This window comes from Pectinophora gossypiella, chromosome Z (genome assembly GCF_024362695.1).
Source record: "Pectinophora gossypiella chromosome Z, ilPecGoss1.1, whole genome shotgun sequence".
NCBI lineage: Eukaryota > Metazoa > Arthropoda > Insecta > Lepidoptera > Gelechiidae > Pectinophora > Pectinophora gossypiella.
The window spans coordinates 112,481-135,070 of NC_065433.1; the positions used below are offsets into that span (position 1 = coordinate 112,481).

General features: G+C 38.0%; 1 protein-coding gene and 1 long non-coding RNA gene across 2 annotated transcripts; one reads left to right on the top strand and one right to left on the bottom strand.

Moving 5' to 3' along the window:
- Positions 1–8,102: 8,102 nt before the first annotated feature.
- Positions 8,103–13,086, top strand: LOC126380051 (anoctamin-7-like). The gene is made up of 6 exons (XM_050029173.1): positions 8,103–8,177; positions 8,462–8,608; positions 9,575–9,810; positions 10,672–10,781; positions 11,434–11,521; positions 12,930–13,086. The coding sequence occupies exons 1-6, from the start codon at positions 8,103–8,105 to the stop codon at positions 13,084–13,086; spliced, it is 813 nt and encodes a 270-aa protein (XP_049885130.1).
- A 6,859-nt stretch (positions 13,087–19,945) lies between these two features.
- LOC126379947 (uncharacterized) lies at positions 19,946–20,463 on the bottom strand. Its single transcript, XR_007568408.1, has 2 exons — positions 20,183–20,463; positions 19,946–20,103 (listed from the first exon to the last, which is right to left on the bottom strand). It is a non-coding gene; the product is annotated as an uncharacterized LOC126379947 (long non-coding RNA).
- Between the last annotated feature and the right edge of the window lie 2,127 nt (positions 20,464–22,590).

Consider the following 22,590-nt stretch of genomic DNA (forward strand, 5'->3'; position numbering starts at 1 on the left):
GGGAATAAAACCCAGACCTCCGAATCGCTATCTTAACCAATACCTCGATATAATTGATTATTGCAATGTAGTCGATTTAAATGTATTGCAATTATTCAAAAATCGATAGTATCGATACTATTATTTATTTATTTTATTTTTTATTTGATTGTAACTATCGATAGAGATAGACGTATCGATATTAAGATTATTTAGGAGTTTAGAAAATAATTAAACATTAATCCATATACTTACTACTTACAGTGGATTATCAAGCAACACTATGCCGTTCCGATTTCCAGTTTGGATTTAAATTATATTTCTGCCTAAAATTGACGTGTGTTCCATAAATTTTATGCCTGTCAATTTCCCGTCCCTTTCGTTTCGGCGGATAAGAAATGGCAGGTACTTGTAACTTAAAATAAAATTAGAAGGTGTGTACTGGAATTAGCACCAATATTCCTGGACTTTACAATAAGATAATCACTTTGGTTTTGCTTTAGATTATATTGCTAGTACTTTTCTGTGTTCTAAATCAGGCGTTACTTACCCCGAATTTAACGCGAGCGCAACCGCGGGCAAAAGCTAGTAATAAATAAGTAAGCAGGTATATCGTACCGATTATGTGGTGGCAGCATGGTGCAGCGAGTGGTGTCTGTTGGACGTTGTAGTTGTCGAGTTCAACGACGTTCGTGAAGCTGCACGCGGCGGACGACGTGCTGGACAGGTACGCGGGGGTGCTGGAGGCGCGGCCCCACTACCGCGCGCCGCACGAGAACCTCATGACGGACAAGGTCGCCTTCCTGGGCGCACACTTCAAGTTGAAACATGAACGCGAGTGGCTCAAGTCAGTCAGGTATGGATCTTAATCAACTATAAGTGGTAGCGGTGCGCTGTGATGGTGGCCATTTGAGATGCAGTATTTTTATTTTAAAATAATATAGGTACCTAACCCCAAATCAGAGGAATTCAATTTACTTAGTGTAGAATATTGAATAGCAAATTTATTTGTATTCCTTGTATTGTAAGAATGTCGCGCGTCGCGGGGTCGCGTGTGAGGTGATTGGTGGTGTGATGATGGTGGTTGCCTGTGGTTGGTGGAGTGGTTGTTGGTTGCAGAAGCCGGCACGTGGCGCCGCTGCGCTACTCCAACCAGGAGCGCAGCTATATCATGCTCATGATGCTGCGCCACCAGTGCGCCCAGCTCGGCTACCAGCTCGAGCGGTACGTGTTTCTCATGTATACTACGCTAGGACTGCGTTGTCCATCGCTGGTGTGTTGACGGCGGTCTGGTGTCCGTCGCCCAACCAAGGCTTACCAAACCTGTTACCATTTTTATATTACAGTTTATCATGTCTATCTTTAAGATCAAACGCAACCAGCCAGTTTTTCGACTATTTTCCATTGCCTCGTGGCTTATACTTAGATAGGTACGCCCGTGTGACCCCTCATCCACCCACGTTTGTTAATGTAATAGGCCCTGTGCTGTGGACCTGGACAGTGGGCAGTTAGCTATCAAGTAGGACCACTCGAGATCGGGATTATAAACCAATATTTCGAAGAATATTCTTAAACCTGTCTTATAGTTTAACAGTACGTAGTAACTATTGTAACATTTTCCTAATATGTGCCACGAGGTCTCAGTACGAGATCAATACGATTAAAGGATACATCATCTCATTTAAAAAAAGGAAAGGTTTTATTTCTATACTTACATTTTGGTATTACACAATTAACGCTGTTTAAATGACTTGTTTTAAAACTCAATAAGCAACATTGTACTGAACTGATTTTAGTAATTCACAAAGTAAATTCATTGGTTATCCGTAAATGAAACCATGAAATAAGTATAAGTAGTTTGATCCGTTTATTTTTACTCATAATGATCTAAATGATCCCCATTAAAATATAACAGTGACAATGCTAGTCTTATTTACTTTCGTGTTATTTTATCTTTACTGTACCATGTTTTATGAACAAATAAATAATTTTGTTTTTTTTTATTTATAACGTATGTAGAGATATTCTCTTTTTTACTTTTGGTCGGCACCTGAGGTCGGCACGATTATCAAACGAATCCATTTTTTTTTATATCTTAACTATAAATATTATCCAATCAAATGTATACAATATATCGTAGCATATTAATTAACATTAGTTGTTTCAGATTGCAGTTTTTGGGAATAATTTTGGATGTGTTTGCGCTACACGACGGCCCGTACTATTGTCCGGAACAAAACAACTTCAGGATATATAACTGTCGGCAGGTAACTACCGCCCTCTATACCGTACCCACACCCAAGTTGCAGACGAATACGGGAATCAACAGTGCCAGTCGTAGCCGTCGGCGAGGTGGCTAACCCCCTGGTCCAACATCGTTGTCACTACGTCATAGAGTAGGTAAGGAATAACACTACGTTAGAACGGCAACACTGCAGGGTAGGTACCTACTTACTTGTTGTGGAGTGACACAATATTGCTTGTTTAGATAGAATGCGTTGTATGTCCCTATTAAAGCCCCCAGAGTAGAAGATAAATAAAACTTAACTTCGTTATTTGCAGGTGCTATTTCTAAATTGGGCTGGCACTCGCAATATGTTCAAATACCAACCAATGCACATAGTAAACGAGTATTTTGGTTCCAAGGTAATATAGGATTTAAGTATACAAATATACTTTTTTGCATTCTAACGTGTAACATGCAAGGTTTTCTTTAATAGGGACTTACCCTAATAGTAACTTGATCGACCATTAATGTCCATGCCGTTCATCACATTACGCATCTGACGGCATGTCAAGAGGGACAGTCGTAGTCGCGCCCCTGGGCCCGGGCTGTGGTCGGGTACAGCCTCCTCTGTTATACATTATGTTGGTCGCATCACCAACACAGCTCACTTGTGTCATAATGTAGTATTAATAATTATAATCAGTTATTAATAAGTTTAACGGATTGTTGTCAGCTCGCGTTTTATTTTATGTTCTACGGATTCTACAACAAGGCTCTGATATTTGCATCTCTGTGGGGTATCTTCATGACTATTGTGTATCTTATTAAAGACGGTGATTACTTCAAACAAATAAGGTATGTAAGTATATCAATGAAATAAAGTTAGTATTTGACATCTGCTCCACGCGACGAAACGCGGAACCATCCCTTTGTGTTCCTTGTTGTCCGAACAGCGACGATGGGCAGGAGCGGGAGGGGCGCGGGTTCAACCAGCATTGACCACTTGTCTGATTTTAAATATCTAGAGCCAATTGATCTAAATAATAATCGTGTGCCGCCCGCGTCCGTCACAGGTCAGCCGCTTGCTAAAGCTTTATAACGACTAAGAGATCTTGGCATGGTTTTCACCAATAAGTAGACCAATACACTATACATAATAGTTCGTTACGAATCCATCATTGGATTTTAATGTAATTTTATTGTACTTATGAACTACCTCTTAAACAATTTCAGGTTAAAGAGTCATATAGATTTTATAAATAATGATTTATCAAAATTAAATGACTCCGTAAAAGCGTCCGTGGGTGTCCTCGCGTATGGCAACTTCCTGTGCGAGGGCGAGCCGGAGCCGCGCCGCTGCCACATGACCGTCCTGCAGTACCGCCGCCACTCGCTGTGCGTGCGGCTGCTCACCGACAGTCCCTATACTATACTATATAGCATCGGAATCGCGTTGTGGGGTACGTATTACAAATACAAATACAAAAAATACAAAATACTTTTTAATATTACCTACTTACGTATTATTTGAGAGGGAGATATAAGTAGATCATAATATACATATAATCCATAATCCGAACGATCCGACAACAACAAACACAACGATTACTCTCATTCAGCGCTTACCGCTATCGACCCACTAGGATCGATTAAATGTTTCAAACACAAGGTAGCCCGAAGGTTCACGTTCAAAATGAAAAATTAGTCAGAGGAGCTCATTGGTTTCCTAAAAGAACCCCATGTACGTTGTTAAGTAGACGTAATTAGTTTGTCGCTATCTATTTCATAAAGATTCTTTTATTTTACCTTATAAAAATAAAAACTGCCAAATCAAAGATAAAAAAAAAATATTGGAAGTCAAATACAATTGTTACAGTTTTTCATTGGGTTTGTAAAGAAAAAAAAGTTACGTACACTTATTCTAAAGCCATTGCGAGATTTCGTCTTAATTAGCCTTATTTCTCTAGTTTTAGTTCGTATGGCGCACCATTGCGGGACATCGCATCTCGCTGTCCCACGAAGGAGAGTGCCATTCCATGCATAAATGCATATGCTGCCCAATAGCGGGGAACCCCCATTTGTCCGGCCAAGTAGTGCCATTTGCGGCAAATCTACAATAAGTCACGTCAACAAAAAGTCAATACGTACAAATCTATCTTTGTACCACAACAAGATCAGTGGTTTAGGCGCGAAAGCGTAAGACAGGTGGATTTGTATCTCAGCATTTATAATATTAGTAGGTATTAAGTTAAACAATTGTTATCGTGAGTAAACAACGTGAGACAGAAAATTCCGCTTGATATCAACTCAGGATCTTGGCCTTTATCACCCCCCTCCATATTCGTTACGGTGTCATTAACACCCTGTATACAGGGTGGCCCAGAAGTTCAGGTTCAAAATGAAAAATTAGATAGAGGGGCTCATTAGCTACCAGAAACACCCCCATGTATGTTCAGCAATTATTTACGGTTTAGGAGATATGACCCATTTTGTACCTTTTTCTAGATTTTCTACCTTACTTCAGAAATAATCATTTTGTCGCTATCCCTTTCTTAACAATTATTTTATTTTACTTCACAACCATGCCTAAGGCTGTGTACCGCTCAATCAAAGATAAATCAAAGTCAAATCAAAAATAAAAAAAAAGTTATCGGAAGTCAAAGTGAGAATTCGACCAAAATTGTTACAGTTGTTAAAACTTCGCCGAAGAATAATAAACACATGAGATTGTCATGGACCCTGAAAGTATTTCTAAAAACTGCTCCATTTAATAGGCTTTTAGAAACATCCAAGAAAAGTACCCTTAATACGGGCAAAAAACTAAGTAATTTGACCTCAAATATTGCAAGACAGACAGATTTGAAGGAAAATTTGACATTCTCATACAATGTAGCCACATTTTCCGGGCGGGAAGGTGTGACACGGCACATTGTGCTTGTACTAAATGTCGATAAAAGAACTATCGATAAATTCAAAAATTTGTTCAGGGACATCAGATTTAAAATATCATAATAAAGATGGAGTGGAGGAAATATTATTGATGAACTGACAGGTAAAATAAGGGAAGTACCTAATTGTAATTGACATACATAATCCAAGTAGAAATTGGGACCACAAATTTTGACTTGGATTGAAACAAGCTTGTCTATTGTGAGGTTTTATTCAAAAAATCATATCCGAATATGATTTTTAAAAGTGGCGCTTTCGTGCTTTTATTATAAGGCAAATGTAGTGTATTCGCCTCAATATAATATATAAATATAATATATAAATAAATATCGGCTCGTTGGCACACACTACGTCTTCACTACAGTTTACTTTTTTTGTGGCCACCGCGTAGTGCATTGCCCGAGACGATGTATTTTATAACGACATAGTCGGCAAGCTTCCCTCTTTTTCCTAACTCCTTCATAACTAAAAGATATTCCAAACAGCTTTCATCCTCGCTTCCATTTTTGCCAATTTTATAACTATCTTTATTATCATATTTTTAACCTGATTTCCCTGAACGAATTATACGATCCCGACGACCCGATTACTTTAGCCATAGAGGCAGCCAATCAGCTCGCGACACCGAACACTTCAGAACCCCGATACCGACCCCGCCGGCGTGGTCGACGACTTCCTTCAATCAGCGCTTATCGCTATCGACTCACTAGTACTCACTACGGTCGATTAATTCTGACAAATATTTTTCCTCTCAGACAAATTCAAATTCAAAATTCAAAAATATCTTTATTCAGTAGGTAACATAGTTACACTTTGAATCGTCAATTTTTACATAACGAACGTCTCATCCGCCAAAAACTACTGCAGCTTCTCACAACCTGTATAGCCGGGGAAAAGAAGCTGCAAGAAAAACCTCGGCACAGGGCCCTTGACGTTCTTTAAAAAAATAAAAATAAACATAAAATATTGGTATACAATTGAGTAATTTAGCTACCTAATATCAGTTCTCAGACAGTTAATCCCATGCATTCATATCTTCTAAATAATCACTAACTTTATAATAACCTTTTTTTGTAAAGTTTTTGTTTAACTACTGTCTTAAAACAGTTGAAAGGCAAATTCTGAATGTCAATGGGAATCTTATTGTAAAAAAAAAGACGACGCCCTGAGCCGAGATTGGCGTCCAACTGGGCACCCTCAGGCCTGTTGTCTTAGATTTTGTACCGGGGAGAGCCTTCAGCGCTCCCCATTTGTCCGGCCAAGTAGTTAATGCCATCTGCATCAAAATTGACGTGTGCCTGTTGTACCCGTCCCTTTCTTTTTCAGTGGATAAGAAAATGACAGGTATAACTGAAAATAAAATTAGATAGCATCTGCAGGAATTAGCACCACTACTTGCATTAAACATGTTACATTCCAGTGTTTTGATGACATAGGTAGGTATCTGGATACTGGCGTATAGTTACCCACTCGAGTTTAAACTAAAAAGGTAATTCAAAAAAAATTACCGACTTCAAATTCTGTCAAATAAAAACTAATAAATAATATTTTGTTGAACACAATGTTAGAGTCTCAATTCTGAAGTCGGCGCAAATAGAAAGTCGGAACTGACATGTTCCACCATCGTCATAGTGACCACGGTGGATGGTGAAGATTGCTGGATGCGCTGAATATTACATACCCCTATGTGTATGTAATATTCAAATTGATAACCTCCTTTTTTGAAGTCAATCAAAAAAAAAGAAGAATTATGTACTTAAGTGTGATAGTTAATGCTTTGTTCCAGAACAGTCAGCAGTGTCGAGCTCTGTAGGCACTTGAACCGAAGACACAGCAAAACCAACAACTCCTGTAAATACCACACGATCAATGGTTTTCTGGCTTCATGTGTGAGTATTTTTTTATGTCCCTGTGGTCTTGTGGGTCATAATGTGATTGAATGTGGCGCAGATGGTACGGGAGAGATATTGTTTGACGGTGACTGAATGTTATCTGAGTATTTAATTCTTCATTTTGTAGTACGGTGGATATGTCTGTTTTTATTTGAGCAATGACATCATCAGATGGCAGCTTATTTCTCAGTATGACTCGCAACTGATCAGCGACGCTTTGGTCAGTTGTTTTATTATTATTATTATTTGACATATTGTACATTATTTTGTTTTTTAAACAACCTCCCAAAATTTTATATATATTTTTAAAATTAAGATGGGTATTGGGTTTGGTTTGGGCAAAGGTTTGGGTTTTTTGGGGATGGATATTGGCCAATAACTCGACAAAATTACGTTGACAGCACGCTTCAAATAGGTTGCATATCAACGATAAGCTTATTATATTCGCCTATGAGTTATTAATTTCTCTTACATAAATTAATATGACAAAGTAACGCGCGGCGCGCGCAGTCTGAAGTCTGGTTTAAGCTGGAGGCTTACATGCCATGTGAATACGTACCTTTCGTTTAGAGATTAGTATGTTCCTTGACAGACACGGTTTTCAAGCGCAATATTCTACAAACATAGGTAACAAACATATCTATGCGATAAACTGAGACAATGAAACATTATTGATTAGGGCTAAACAATGTATCTATGGCTCCATTAATATATTATATTTCAGACAATGATTATAATATCAGCCATGCTGTTCATCATCGTAATTTACGTTGAAATAGAATGGCTAAAGCCACTGACGATCACTCTAGAGCCGATAGATAAATTGACACCGAAGATTATAGTGGTTCCACAAGTGAATGAAGCGCTGGACATCGGCTTGTTGATGTTGTTTACGTTTGTTGTGCTTGCGCTGCTGTTTGTTTTGGAAAAGGTAACATAGGTATTTTTATTTAAAATACATTATGTCGTATCTCGACATAAAATACTTTAAAATTAATTACTGCAACAAACTTATGTAGATTTTCAATATAAATCTTACATACTTGTATGCTGGAATGGGTGCAAGTGAACAACATGAAATACTGTTCGAGAAGCTACTGTTCTGCCCACGGCCCACACACGTGGTTGTGGTAGAAAAAACCGACTGAGGGATTGAGTCCTTTCCAACATCATGGCCATCATATTATGGGCTGATCACCTGTTACCAAGAGATTCGTCATGAGTGGATACCCTAGCCTAGGTTGCTGGATTACACATATCTCTGCTCACCCTTATAGAGTTAACGGGTGAGTTGAGTATCTTGTTATTAAAGAAAATAAAAAAATATTGTGTATGATGAATAATATTACATTATAGTAGGACACGCGAGAAAGGATCCTCAATTAAGACTGACTTTTCAGCTTGTTGTTATCAGATGTTCCACTCGGCTGCGTACGCGACCACAACACTGTTTGAGAGACACTTGACTTACGAGAGGTTTGAGAAGTCGCTGGTGTCCAAATATTTCTTCTACAGCCTCGTGTACGCCACCAATTTAGTTGTGTATTTTACTTGGCTAAAGGTATGTCGGTTTTGTTTTGACATGAATGCATTTATTCACTTCTGAAAGAAGAAAGGTGCAAGGGCCTGTAAACCTGCCACAGCCCTCACTCTGCGCCCATCCGTCCGAGCCGCCCGCTCCCACCACTTATCACTTTTCTTTATGTTTCTTGATGTAAATAATATAAAAAGATTATGATTATGCTGTCGTGCGGCAAAGAGACATTAGTCAAGTCCAAGTCACTCGCGTCATGCGCGGTGCGCACTGCTGGACTGACCACGGACTGTCACCAAGTTACGACTTTTCTTAGTGCTACGAGTATAATTCACAGGTCTATTGTGGCCGTGCTCTTTTTTACCCAATTACGGCGGAGGGTGATGTGTTTGACGTCTATGTATGTATGTATGTGCGTCTGCACACTCCTAACTTCTAAACCTCTTATTAGAATTAAACAAACGAAGTGTCACTAAAAGTGTCTTAATTGTCTAGTATGAAATGTATTAACTAATACATTTCAAATATGTACATGTTACAAACATTTCTAAACTCACCGTGGCATCCTAATCAAACTCTCTATACATCATTTTTACCAACCGAGGCTGCTTCTGGAAAAACAAAATTTGGTATGGTGGCCATCTTGTTTTGCCGTCATTTTGTTTTTTTTTTCATTGGCGATGGAATTCGACCAAGATTTAGATTTTTCAGTTTTTGAAGATCGTGAAGTATTTCCACTTTCAACGTTCCGATCAAACCCCTCATCATTTCCACCCCCCGAGGCTTCTTCTGTGAGAACAAAACTGTGTACGGCGGGTCTTGAATTTCCACCAATTTGGGTCGGTTGGTCGGTCCGTCAGTCGATCGGTCGGTCAGTCAGTCAGTGGGTCTCCAGCTATACCTATGTATGTAGAATATAGGAACACATAGCGGTCAAACACATAACCCTCCTATTTGCTTCGCCGCAATCGGATAATGAGTGTTTCATTCCAGGGAGCGTTGTACGACGGTTTCCTGGACGTGTGGTACGCCACTGTGAACGTGACCACGCCGTGGGCGGCCTACGAGCTGCCCACCCCCAACATCTCCGAGTACTTGACGTTCGTGGTCCGGCGTGCACTCACCTCCAACTGTGCACCATTCGCCTGTTTCCATGAGGGTGTCATTGTGTTCATTGTGACGCTGCTGTTCAGAGAAGTTATTGTTAGGACGATAGACATTGTAAAAAGGCAAGACATCAGTTTACAATTGAGAGCTATACATAATACTTATGTTAGATTCCCGATGGGAACATAGTTACAGGAATAACTTTGGTTGGGGCATTGCAGGCTGATCGCTACTGTCCGAAATTAGGATGACCCAAACTTCAGAAGATACGCTGAGATAGTGTCACATAGTGATTTTCGACAGTGTCTCCATCGGGAACCAAACCAAACCCGAACCTCCAAATCTTGAGCCCGATATGCTCTAATCTTACCGGGGTTCGAAGCGTTCAACCCAGCGTGCTCCCCGTTTGAGAAGCAAGCCGGTGTACCGCAGGATCGCATTGACATCTGATCTAAGCAAACATAAATTACACGCAAAACAAATTATCGCCCGATACTTCCCGCGAATCAATCCGTATGGTGATATAATAATAATATCTGTTTGCTGTCGTTTGTTTTTGCCAACTCGTTATAATCGAAACACCTACGTATTCCAAGCGGCTGGCTTTGTTTCAAAAATATAACATGGTGGACCTAAGATTTCCTACTTTTTGGAGTCATTTTTTATTGCCATTGTTCTCGCCCGTAAGCCCGTCGATCGAAAACGGGTGGGAATTCAGAAAAGTGTAAATGACAATGTTCTAGAAAAGTTTATGAGCTTTCATTCAATGTAGAACCTAGGGTAATTTTTTTTCTCATGGACGCACCGTTCTTGAGATATTGGCGAAAACCCCAAAAACGGGACCTTCCCCCCCTCCCCCCTCCCCCCTCCGGCGAACACATTCAGGAATGAGTTCGATTTATCTGCGAAAAACTATAGACCCATTTTTATACATAGTCATGAACTTAAATGTCATAATATTAATTACTAGAAAAAAATTGCAGAAATACGCATAAGAAAGTTGAAACGCAGAACGAGATGACGACGTGCGAGAGGGAGCGCCGCCTGCAGCCGGTGACGGAGCGGCAGCTGGTGGGCCGCTTCAACGCGCTGTGTGGGTGCCGGCTGTGTCTTGTTGTATGCTGCTGCCTCTGGCTCAGCCGGGGACCTAAAAAGGCCATATTGATGCTATTGACAACATTCCAAAATAATGGTGTAAAATTGAAAAAAAGAACATTTAGAGGTTTTGTCTTTCTGAACACAATATACTTACTTAGACATTATTCCTTATTCTATGCTTAGACTTAACTTTTCAGACTTTATTTATGCACTAAAAAAAAATTGAAATTAGAGACATTTGAAAAAAAAAAACGTAAAGAAGGTTTAGGTTATCAAGCATCAATATACTTACTTGTCTTCATAGGTATACAGGCCGTTAGTGAAAAGTTAAAAAGACACTAACATATGTTAATTTTAGTGAATTTTCCGACAGGAAATTTCACTTAATATCAAGTATCAACTAAGAGTCATGGCCTGAATCATTCGCCAAAGGTTTCGTCACGGTGTCACTAAAACCCATACGTGCAGCTACCTGTAAGTACGTACTTGTACGGTATGTAAGTGACGCCGTAACCAATACTGAGAGGGATGATATTCAGCTTTGTTTCATGTTTGTTTTTTTATGGTTCCGAACCTCAAAAGGAAAATCGGAGCCCTTATAAGTATGTTCACTTTTGTACCCGTCGATCTGTTTGGTGGCGCTGCAGTCGTGCAGCTGGCGCTGGTGACGCTGTTCGCGCCGCTGTGCCCGCTGGCGCCGCTGCTCGCCCTAGTGGGCAACGCTGCCGACATGAGGTACGCCTCGCTTGTTCCTCTCACACCACTCCTTTTATTAGCCGTTACATTTTTTTTTCGCCCATAACACTTGTTGATAATGTTAGAAAACGCACACAATCCGGATTTTACGACATACTCGGAAAGACTTGCGGCTGAGCGTGTTCTGTTTTAGGGTTCCGAACCTCAAAAGGAAAAACGGAACCCTTAGAAGTAGAATCATTTTGTCGTCCGTCTGTCTGTCAAGATCTTTTCCTCGGAAACGCGCGGAGGTAGTATCAAGTTGAAATTGACATGTAATACGTATGTCTGCGGTCTCTTGAAGCTGGGTATAAAAGTCAAGCTTCTAAATCAATGCCAACCAAAGATATGCCTGTTTTTACATTTACAAACTTATATTTGGAGTTGGATAATGAAGGTGTATCCGGAGCCAACAGTTTTATAACAGCAACAAAATAAAATTGTTTTTCAATTACTTACAAACTTATTTGCAGTTGGTAAACTAATCGCGAATAAAAAAGAAATGAATTTACAAACTTATTTAACAAAGATCATAGAGCAACGCGGACCTCCGCAACATAGCATCACGCCTGTATCCCGAGAGTGGTAGGCAGAGATGTATAGTGTTATACACCCACTCCTTGCCAGTTATGTTACGGTACGTTCGTGTGTGTGTTGTGTCATGTCTTCGATTGTGGTGCTATTTTTGTTTGTTTGTTTGCGACGACGCAATGCAGAGGGATGCTATAAAAGTTTCATCCCTTTGTCTATGTATCGCTCCAGAAGGGATGGTCCAATTTAGATGCAGTTTCTTTCGTGTGATTAGCATATTAGGTATAATAAGGAATAATACTATGTAGTATCAGTGAGAAGGTTCTTGGAAAGGTTCCTGGGTCTGATGACGACCAGGTGGTCATAGGAACTCGACAATTAAGACTTGTTAATTAGTGAGTTTGGACTTGTTTAATTAGTTTTGATGAGCATTCTGGTGCTAGCGGTGGTTGGTATTCAGCATCTGATGATGACGAGGTAGTATATGAATATTATACTATATATTTTTACATATAATTATACATTAAAATGACGCACGACCCCTGAATTTGGACTTGTTTGATGTCTTGATCAGCAATCTGTTCCTAGGTTCATGTTCCTAGGTGCATTCAGGGTCTGATAATGATCAGATGGCAAATTGTGCGGAACCCTCGGTGCGCTTTGATAAATGTTTTTTTATATAATATAAAGATCAACTATTATTAAAACCGGGTGAGAGCCTTCAGCGCTCCCCATTTGTCCGGCCAAGTAGTTAATGCCATCTGCGGCAAATCTACAATAAGTCACGTCAAAAACTAAAAAACTAACTACTATTAAAATAATCTCGCCCTGCACCCTCGCAACCCTATTTATAGTTAATTACTTATGCCCACTTCAGGAACCAAGCAAGTACGTACGTAATGCACAGCCGGCGAGCGGTGCTGTTCCGCAGTGCCGGCATCGGCTACTGGAACCACATCCTGAAGCTCATCTGCTACGCGACGCCGCTGTTCCACGTGAGTCCTCTACGCCAGTGGTTCCCGATCACTGACTGACCACTGGTGGTTGGTCCGTGAAAGATGATTTCTTTACCACTTTATTACTTAAGATGATCAAAGTTGATTATTCTTCTTCCGGCCTTTCCCTTTTCCACTTGGGGTCATTCTTGACCACGGATATCAATATTAAACGGGGCCTGCCGCGGCTCCTTGGCTCCGATTTCAGTTTAAGCAGAATTTCCTTGTCAGGTGATCTTTTGACCTCCTCATTATGCGGGGCCTACCCATATTAGAATGAATCCATAAGCATTTCTATAATGTTACAATGTCTAAGTTGTAAAATATATCTTGAATATAGTAAGTAAGTAAAAAAAGCATAAAATTAATACCCATACCTTTAAAATGGTTCTCCTATGTTTGTATTAAAGGTTTTTCATATAATTTCATTAAAACTAACAATCAATTCATAATAATACTCGTAAATTCAATTCATGTAATTTTTATTTCGTAATTTTTTTTATTTGCGTAATAGGAAATCTGCTTGAAATGAATTGTCGGGCTCGCGCCGACTAAAGCCCCCTGGTGTCCGTATCACCGCCCTTATGCCACGCCGCGGGGACGACGGTTTCGCTTTCTTCCGCGGCGATTGCCCATGGATTGGGCACCATCGGCGGGGGGCGGGGCAAATGTTTCACGTCGGCCCTCTACTTCCTTTGGAGCCGGGTAGACTCCCTGGGAACGCGCTTCCTCAAGCCAATGGAACACTAATCACACCCAACTGAGCTATAAGTATAGCCTTCAAAGCCTACATCAACAGTGTCGAACTACGTGGAGTTCGTGCTGCGCTTCGCTCGCTTCCGTTTCCGCCATAGTTAATAATTTAGGTTAATAATTCAAATTATGGGATTTTCTAGTTTGTTTATAAAATTATGAATTTTCGGAATTATGGCAAGTAATGGTAAACGATTTGATTATTATACTCTCTGATCATTATGTGAATTGACGTTATGGCAAGTCTGTTATGAGGAGAGGGGAGGCCAGTAGTCTTTGCCGCGAAAACATTGTTATACATAATAACGGCGCCAACTTTCCAAGCCGCGTTCTCTTATAAAAATATAGGTAGTACGTGTAACCTTCTCATGGTTTTCAGCTAAATGCATCTTTTACCTTCGTTTTTGGGTATAATGATGACCCTTGTTATTATTACACCCAGGCCATAGAATAAGGAAAAAAATCTAAGTAAGTATATGCCGAGCAATGAGAAAATAGGTAATTATCACGTCAGCGGTGTTGGCCAACGCCATCTGTAATTTTTAGAAGGAACGGAGCCTGGAAAAGTCCCTCATTCTTGCTTTGGTTTTTGCTTTTTTTATTTGCTTTCCGTGACGATATGAGGAATGCTTGTATTGTAATTAAAACAGAGTAAAAAAATATTGCCAGTTTAATTTTTGTTTTGAGAGTCCTCATCTCCCTAGCATTATCCCGGTTACTTAACCTGAACATTTGACAGGTCCGGTTTTTGCTTGCACTGCCTGTCTGACCTTCCAACCTGCGAAGGGAAAACCAGAAACTTTTCGTTTTGAGAGTGAGAGCAATGAAAATCGGATAGCTTTGATAGCGGGATTGTTTTGTATTGTATTTATAAAAATTAAAAATTTTGAAAAAAAAACCCACGACGGTAAAAATCTCATCGAAAAAGAATAAAAACAATTAACTAATAAAAACTATTGCAAATAAATTGCTTTTATAAATTGAAGAGGCGTTTCGAATAATATTGATTCTAAACACTAATATTGTGGCGCCCCCTAGTGAGAATAGAATAGAATAGAAAGAATAGAATAGAAAGAATAGAATAGAAACTTTATTTGCGTCAAACATGGTGAATAAGGTGACAAGTGGGTATTAGAAGTAGGTACAATACATGTTTCGCCATAACAATGTTGGCATGCAAATGTTATATGTAGACAAAGGTACATTTATTTACACTAAACTTTTTCTTTAAACTAAAAATTACATTACTGCAGAAATTCCCTGACTGAATAAAAATTACGTTCATTAAGCCATTTATATAATTTTGTCTTAAATAATGTCAATTTTAGCATTTTAATATCAGTCGGTATTTTATTATATAATCTAACGCACATAGCAAGACAGCTCTTATTAAAAATTTCAGTAATTGGTGTTTCATCAAATACCAATCTGTCTAGATTTCGACGGATACGAGGATTAACATCAACTGCTTTTGTAAATTCATCTTGATGCTGTTTCACAAATACACACACTTCATAAATGTAAAGTGAAGGTAGTGGCAACAAACCAAACTTTTTAAATAATGGCTTGCAAGAGTCGCGAGGCGGCTTGCCAGCTATCGCTCGTATACATTTTTTTTGTGCAATGAAGACACTTTGAATATTAGTTCCATTTCCCCAGATGATAAGACCGTAGCGCATGATCGATGCTATGTACGCGTGATAAGTAGACATAACCGCATTTTTATTAGTTACGTGACGGAGACGTTTGAGGGCATACATAAATTTATTAATTTTTCCACATATATACTCCATATGACATTTCCAGTTTAATTGACTGTCAATTTTTAGACCTAGAAATTTGGTTTCATATGATTGAATAATGTCCGATTCGTTATATTTAACATTTAATTTATTGGGCAATTTATAATTAAAATTAATATACGTAGTTCTCGCTAAATTTATTTTCAAATTATTTATGTCAGTCCATTTAATTATAGTGTCAATTGTATTATTAATGTCAAATTGATGTTCTCTAAAAGAGTTGTCATTTATTTTTTGTTTAGTAGTGACTACAATAGAAATATCATCAGCGAACAATATGCACTTATGTTTAGTAACTTCTGGTATATCATTTAAGTAAACGAGAAATAAGAATGGCCCTAAGACACTTCCTTGTGGGACACCGCGTTTATTATATTTATACTCTGAGACGAATGGGACCACTTCGTTTTTATCGTTAAGTTTTTTTAATAACTACACATTGTTGTCTATTAAATAGATAAGAGCTGAGCCAGTCCAGAGGTAATCCCCTTACTCCTATTGCTGCTAACTTGCTTAAAAGAATGTCGTGGTCTACAAAATCAAAAGCCTTGCTCAGATCAAAGAAGAGTGCAGTAGTGAGGTGCTTTTTATTTGCACTTTTTAATATCTCCTTGATGAGCGAAAACATGGCAAGTGTTGTAGATTTCTTTTTTTGAAATCCGTATTGTTCTGGTCGAATTATAAGTTTTTTGTCACAATACACCGTAATGCGCTTCAACATACATTTTTCGAGTATTTTTGATAATATTGGTATTAAAGTAATCGGTCGATAATTGTTTATATCACTTTTTTCACCTTTTTTAAAAAGTGGCTTAACTATAGACAACTTTAGGCTTTCTGGATATTGTCCCGACGAAAAAGATAAATTAATTAAAAATGTAAGTGTATTAATAACTTTGTCTATACAGGCCTTCAAGACTTTGGTGCAAATTTCATCATATCCTTCGGAATTCGTGTTATTGAGGGACATAACTTCATTCCTTACTTCACTTTCCGTCATTGGTATCAAAAACATAGAGTGTAAACACTTATTATTCATTTTAAAGTCATGTTTGCAGTTAGTTTTATTGGTCATGTCAATGAAGACGTTATTAAATTTGGTTGCTATGTCTACTGGATTATTCAATATTTGATCGTCATCTTGAATAATCTCTATGTCATGAGTGTCATTCTTATTGTAGCAAATTTCATTGTTAATTATTGTCCATGTAGCTTTCCACTTATTTTTACTTCTGCTTAAAAACTTCATATTGCAGTTTTTTTTAAGGTTATAAATGCATTTTTTTAGAATAGAAGAATAGTTCAAATATTTACATTTATTTTCAGTGGTTTTTTGTTTGTAGTAATTGTAACGAAGTCCCCTCTTTGTTTTGCAACTTAATCTAGATCCGCGGCTAACCCACTTTTGTTTTTTAATACACTTCTCATCAAAAAAATCGAAACACCTTGCAAATTTACGTTTTGTCAGGATTATCAGAAAAATGTGTACATTTAGGAATAAATGTTAAATGACGTTTAATAGTGAGTAATATGAGCTTATCAAATCTTAATGTTAATGTTCTAAATTTAAATGAATTTTTCATAGGTTTCGTATTTTGTTAAATGAGTCATTTTTATTCCGTATGGAGTATAAAGGAAATGGATAAAACAACACACGTAAATGAAAAAAAAAGCTAAAAAACGTTTATTTAATAACTTGTATTCCCTCCCCGAGCTCTAATTACTGCTTTCATACGGTTCTTCATCGATCGGATGAGAGTCACGATCACATGCTGTGGTATATTGTCCCATTCCTCTTGGATTGCATCTTGCAGATGGCTAAGTGTTTCTGGGGCAGGATCTCTTGCTCGAATTCGTCTCTTTAATTCATCCCACAGATGTTCAATGGGATTCATGTCCGGGCTTCTTGCTGGCCATTCCATAATAGAGATATCGACTTCGTTAAGATAATCTCGTACGACGCCCGCGGTGTGAGCCCTAGCATTGTCGTGCATGAATATGAAGCCGTTGCCAATAAAATGTGCATAGGGCATCACATGAGGCTCGAGACACTCTTCGACGTACCGATGACAGTTTAGTGCAGGCAGACGTGGCCCAGACACGAAAGCAAGCTCTGTCTTACCGTCGGCGCTGATTCCTCCCCAAACCGTCCACGAACCGCCACCATAGCTGACCTTTTCTTCAATGCAGCATTGTGCATAGCGTTCTCCGTCTCTTCTGTAGACCTTGTTCCTCCCGTCGTTACCATACAGCATAATTTTACACTCATCAGAAAAGAGAACTTTGCTCCACTGTAGGTATGACCAATTTAGGTGCTCACGTGCAAAGTTAAGGCGCGCTCTTCGATGGTCTGCAGTTAATTTCGGCCCATTTGCTGGCTTATGCGGTACCAGTCCACGATCCTTCAACCTTCTTCTAATTGTAGAGTCACTTACAGCCACCCTTCGTACAACACGAAGCCGCTGCTGCAGTTGAAAAGCGTTAAGGCGTCGATTTCTTAAAGAAGTTGTTACAATAAATCGATCATCTCGCTCAGAAGTGACCCGATTCCTGCCAGATCCTGAACGGCGCGTGAACAAACCAGTCTCCCGATAACGTTTATAGACTCTATGAACAGATGACAGGCTTAGATGCAGTCTTGCAGCCACAACACGCTGACTAAGGCCAGAATCCAGCAATGCCACAACTTGGGCGGCTTCTGTGGGCGAAGTATCCATACGTTTTAGAAAAAAAACCTTTTTTCAGACGTCCCAAAGTCACAGTATTGAAATAAAAAACAAAAAGTTTAAGGATAGGCGCCAATTTTTAGTTTTTAAACGCTAAATGTACTCCAACCCTAAACACACATTTGTCTCAAAACAGTGATTCATTTCGTTTATAAGATAAACAAATGAAATTCTAATTTTGAATTTAGAATTTTCGCTTATTACTGTAATGGCCAAACTGCCAGCTATACATTTATGTATTTTTTTTCATCGTATGAATTCTTTTTTGTGTTAAATTCGGACAGAAACAATGAAAACGGAAGTGTTTCGATTTTTTTGATGAGAAGTGTATTATTAATTTTTATTTTTGTTATAGGGAAACACAGTTTATAAAAAAGACAGAAAAGATCATGAAATGCAGTAAAAGCTGTATTTAGATCTCTCTCTTGCTCTATCTCAGAAAACGAAAGGTTCCCCAGACATTCTTTGAACCTCATAATGTTCTCATCACTGTAATCTCGTTTATAAATAAAGTATGATTTACTTGTAATTCGTCTTGATGTTAGGGGAAACCTTAATAATTGTGCAGTTTCATGATCCGATAGATGTAACGGGAGTACCAGAGACGTTGCATTTTTTATATTGCTAAGTATGTGATCTAAACATGACAATTTACGGGTAGGTTCATTGATGTGTATAGACAAGTTGTGATTTAGTGCAAGATCACGTAAGTAATTTGTCGTTTTTCCTGGCTTTAGAGTATTTATATTTATATCTCCCACCAACATAATTTTCTTGTTAGCTTTATATTTTTTATAAATTTCGTGCAAAACGCAATCAAGTCTATCCAGGAAGAATACAGGGTCGCTGTTAGGGATTCTATAGAGACACAATATTATCAGGTCACAGAACGGAATTTCTATACCACAGCATTCAAATGATTTTGGCGTTGCATATTTACTTACAAGATTTAACTCTTTGAAAGGAATGCATTTTTTTACTAGGATGCTAGTACCACCTCTACTTTTATCTTCTCTGCAATAACATGATGCTGCCTTGTAATTATGGACTTTTAAATAGCGCTCTGCTCCCGAGATTAAAAATGTTTCCGACAAACAGATAGTCAGGCTCGTTGCCGCTTTCTTTAAGTTCTTCAATCGTTATAGGTGTACCAGAATCTGATGGCAAATGGGGAAATAAAATTTCTATAGTAAGCAACACTCGGGTAATTGGATGAAAACGTCTTGATACTTTTTATTTTTTACCTATTGACGGACAATATGGACATTATATAAAGTACTTATTGTATGCAATACAGTATTGCTTTCGTTCTATTTTTTGCCCTGTCGTGTCCAGTATTGTCCGCCCGGTCGTCTTGTGAACGCTAACGCCTGAATGTGAGTTTGTCTGTTTATCCACTCATCACGTCAAAACTAACTAAGCAACGGATCGACTTGAGATTTTGTATGGAGATAAATGGAATGGAACATACGCTATTTTTTATCCCGGGAAAATAATTGCGGGATTTCTGAAAAACCTCTAGATTCCAACAGTTGCTTGAAGCGATAGATGTCGCTAGCGAAGCTGCGGGCAAAATCTAGCTAGTGTAGGTAGGTATATATAAAAAAAAACAAAATATTTATGAAAAGATCACTTATATTATGCTATTTCCAAATCAAAACTCTCCTGGTTATTTGTTTTCTTTCCACCTCTCTTCTTTTTACCGGGTGCACTAAATACACTTCCATTCGGTCTACCTTCAGCAATTATTCGTCGTATGGTAGTGCTAGGAACTCCTATAAACAGGTCACAGGTTAGTAACTAATAATATAGGAAAAATATATTCAAGTATTAAGACTAGTTAGTCCTACTTACCGGTCAACTTTGGACGCGATTTAAAATCGAAGATTGCGGTTGATCTCCAACTGCTTCTTCACTAATTTTACAATAAACAATGTAAACAATCTTTCTTGCTTGTGATCGAAGTGGTTTTTTTCGACATTCTTATGAAATTCAGAATAGTTTCAAGGAATCTTTGGAAAATCTCAGTATTGTTGACAAAACATGTACTTCGACATGACAGGAGACAGTTTAATATTACCATAGGAAAATCAATATTTTTTTTACTTTTTTTATGCCATCAGATGCTGGTAGACCTATAACTCTAATATTTCAATTTTTGATAAAATGCTCGCTATTTTGATGAAAAACAGTAAAATATGTCTTACATTTTTCATTCTTTGAGAGGTCGAAAAAAACTGTTCCTATCCATTTCTGAGAAATAAAAAGAGTTACAGACATGAGACCTATGTAATGACATGAACTCATCAAACACAAACCCGTTATTGAAAACCGTATCAAAATCGGATCATTAGTTTAGAAGATAAGTGATAACATTACTTTGCACAAACGCACACACAAACATCTCTCACCCTAAACGCATATACCTGCTCCGTTCCGTCGTGGGTAAAAATGGGAGACTTTTACCAGGCTACGTTCCCCAAAAACAATACAGATGGCGTTGTTGAGATTTACCATGCTAATTAAATTACCTATTTTCTCTGACCACTCGGGTACACAATTATTCAAACATGTAATGGCAGAAGCATATATGTATAAAAATAATTGTTGCTAGATATTTGGATCACAATAGGTATTAATACGTTGCTATCTATATTGCTTTACTTTATTTTGATCAGGATAATAATATAGGTGGAAGTTGTATTGTGCCTGGGTGTAATAAAATGGGTCATCATTTATATCCAAAAACAAAGATAAAAGATGGTTGTCTGTTATCCTTGAAATTAGAAGGTTAAATGAAGGAAAATATTTACAACGCCTTCTGTATTGTTTTTGTAGAACACAGTCCCTCATTGTTACCTACAAACATATAAAATTTGAAATTCAAAGCAAATAGTGAACAGTATAGTTATTTATAATTGCTACGGCGTAAAAATTCACAGTAAGCAGCATGTACCGCTCACCGAGGGTGCGTGGACGCAGCCCAAATGTACACGAGTTGGGAATCGTACTTTCTCAGATAAAATTTTTGTAGACCTCATTTTTTACATAGAAGGTCCACCATAATGTGTAGGTATTGTGCACTGTGGAACGGGCATTTGCTCAAATATGACAAACTTTATACCCAACAGGCAATAACTATAACACGTACGGAAGTATTTAAGCTGTACTTGTTGCATACTAATTATGGAGAAGAATGGAAAGCGATTGCCACATCTATTGGATTGCCCTGGGAAGGACTTGCAACGCTTATTTTAAGTGCAAACAATTGGAGAGATTTTGTAAGTGATTGATTATAAATTATTGTCGTATTAATATTAAATGCCTTTTTCTTTTAAGAGAGTCAAAGAGCACTTTTTATCTATACGTAGAGTATTCTTAGTCTAAGTATATATATATATATAATAGGTATGTATGTAGGTATAGTATATTTTATATGTATATATATATTTATAGAGGCTTAGGCATATGTTTGTGTATATATTTTTTTAAAACGGTTTTATATGTAGATGTTATTATTATAATGTATTTAATATATTGCACCTCTTTTTATTCTTCCGCAGTTATTCTAATACTACCTCTGGGTTGGCTGGAAGAGATCTCTCTTAGAGATAAGTCCACCCTTGTAAACGTCCATTTCTTGTTTGTGATGTAACTAGTTGTTAAGTGCAATAAAGTATATTATAATGATTGGGAGACCTAGGTCTAAGTCAATTTTGACTTGCGAAGGAACCATGAGGCCTCCGTGGCTTTTCGCATTTTGTGTCACCTGGAGAGTGTGGTTCTAAATCCAAACTGCTAGCTTAGTCTCGTAATCAGCAAATTGGAGGTATTGTGGAGCCTTGACTGGCATAACCTCTTGTTTTTTTTTTAATAAACAAAAATAAAAGACTGCTGTTGGCGACTTTACAAAAAATATATTTAAAAACAACTACTGTTTCAAAAGCAAAAATATTCAAATTAGTTTTTTCTAATAGAATTTTCTTTCATTTAAGGACATAAAAAAGATAACTTTAAAATACCTTACATATCCAATTGTAGGGTAAACTAAAAATAAATCAAAAGATTCCTTGATATACGTTAGAGGTGTGTCATGATTGACTATTTGATTGATGATGAAACATTCTGTCTGCAGGCTTTAGAGTATCACTCCGGTTACTACAAGACATATAAAGAAAGAGTTTATTCTGTACTTAATGATTCGTTCATTACGCGCCAAAGTTATAAGTTGGACAACAACGCTATGGAATACTGGTTCGCAA

Excerpts from the sequence above, each read along its gene's own strand:
- LOC126380051 (XM_050029173.1), top strand. The coding sequence starts at position 8,103 with ATGGGTGCAAGTGAACAACATGAAATACTGTTCGAGAAGCTACTGTTC. Across the intron at positions 8,178-8,461 it reads GGCCCACACACGTGGTTGTG|ATGTTCCACTCGGCTGCGTA; the intron begins GTAGAAAAAACC and ends TGTTGTTATCAG. Across the intron at positions 11,522-12,929 it reads GGCAACGCTGCCGACATGAG|GAACCAAGCAAGTACGTACG; the intron begins GTACGCCTCGCT and ends TGCCCACTTCAG.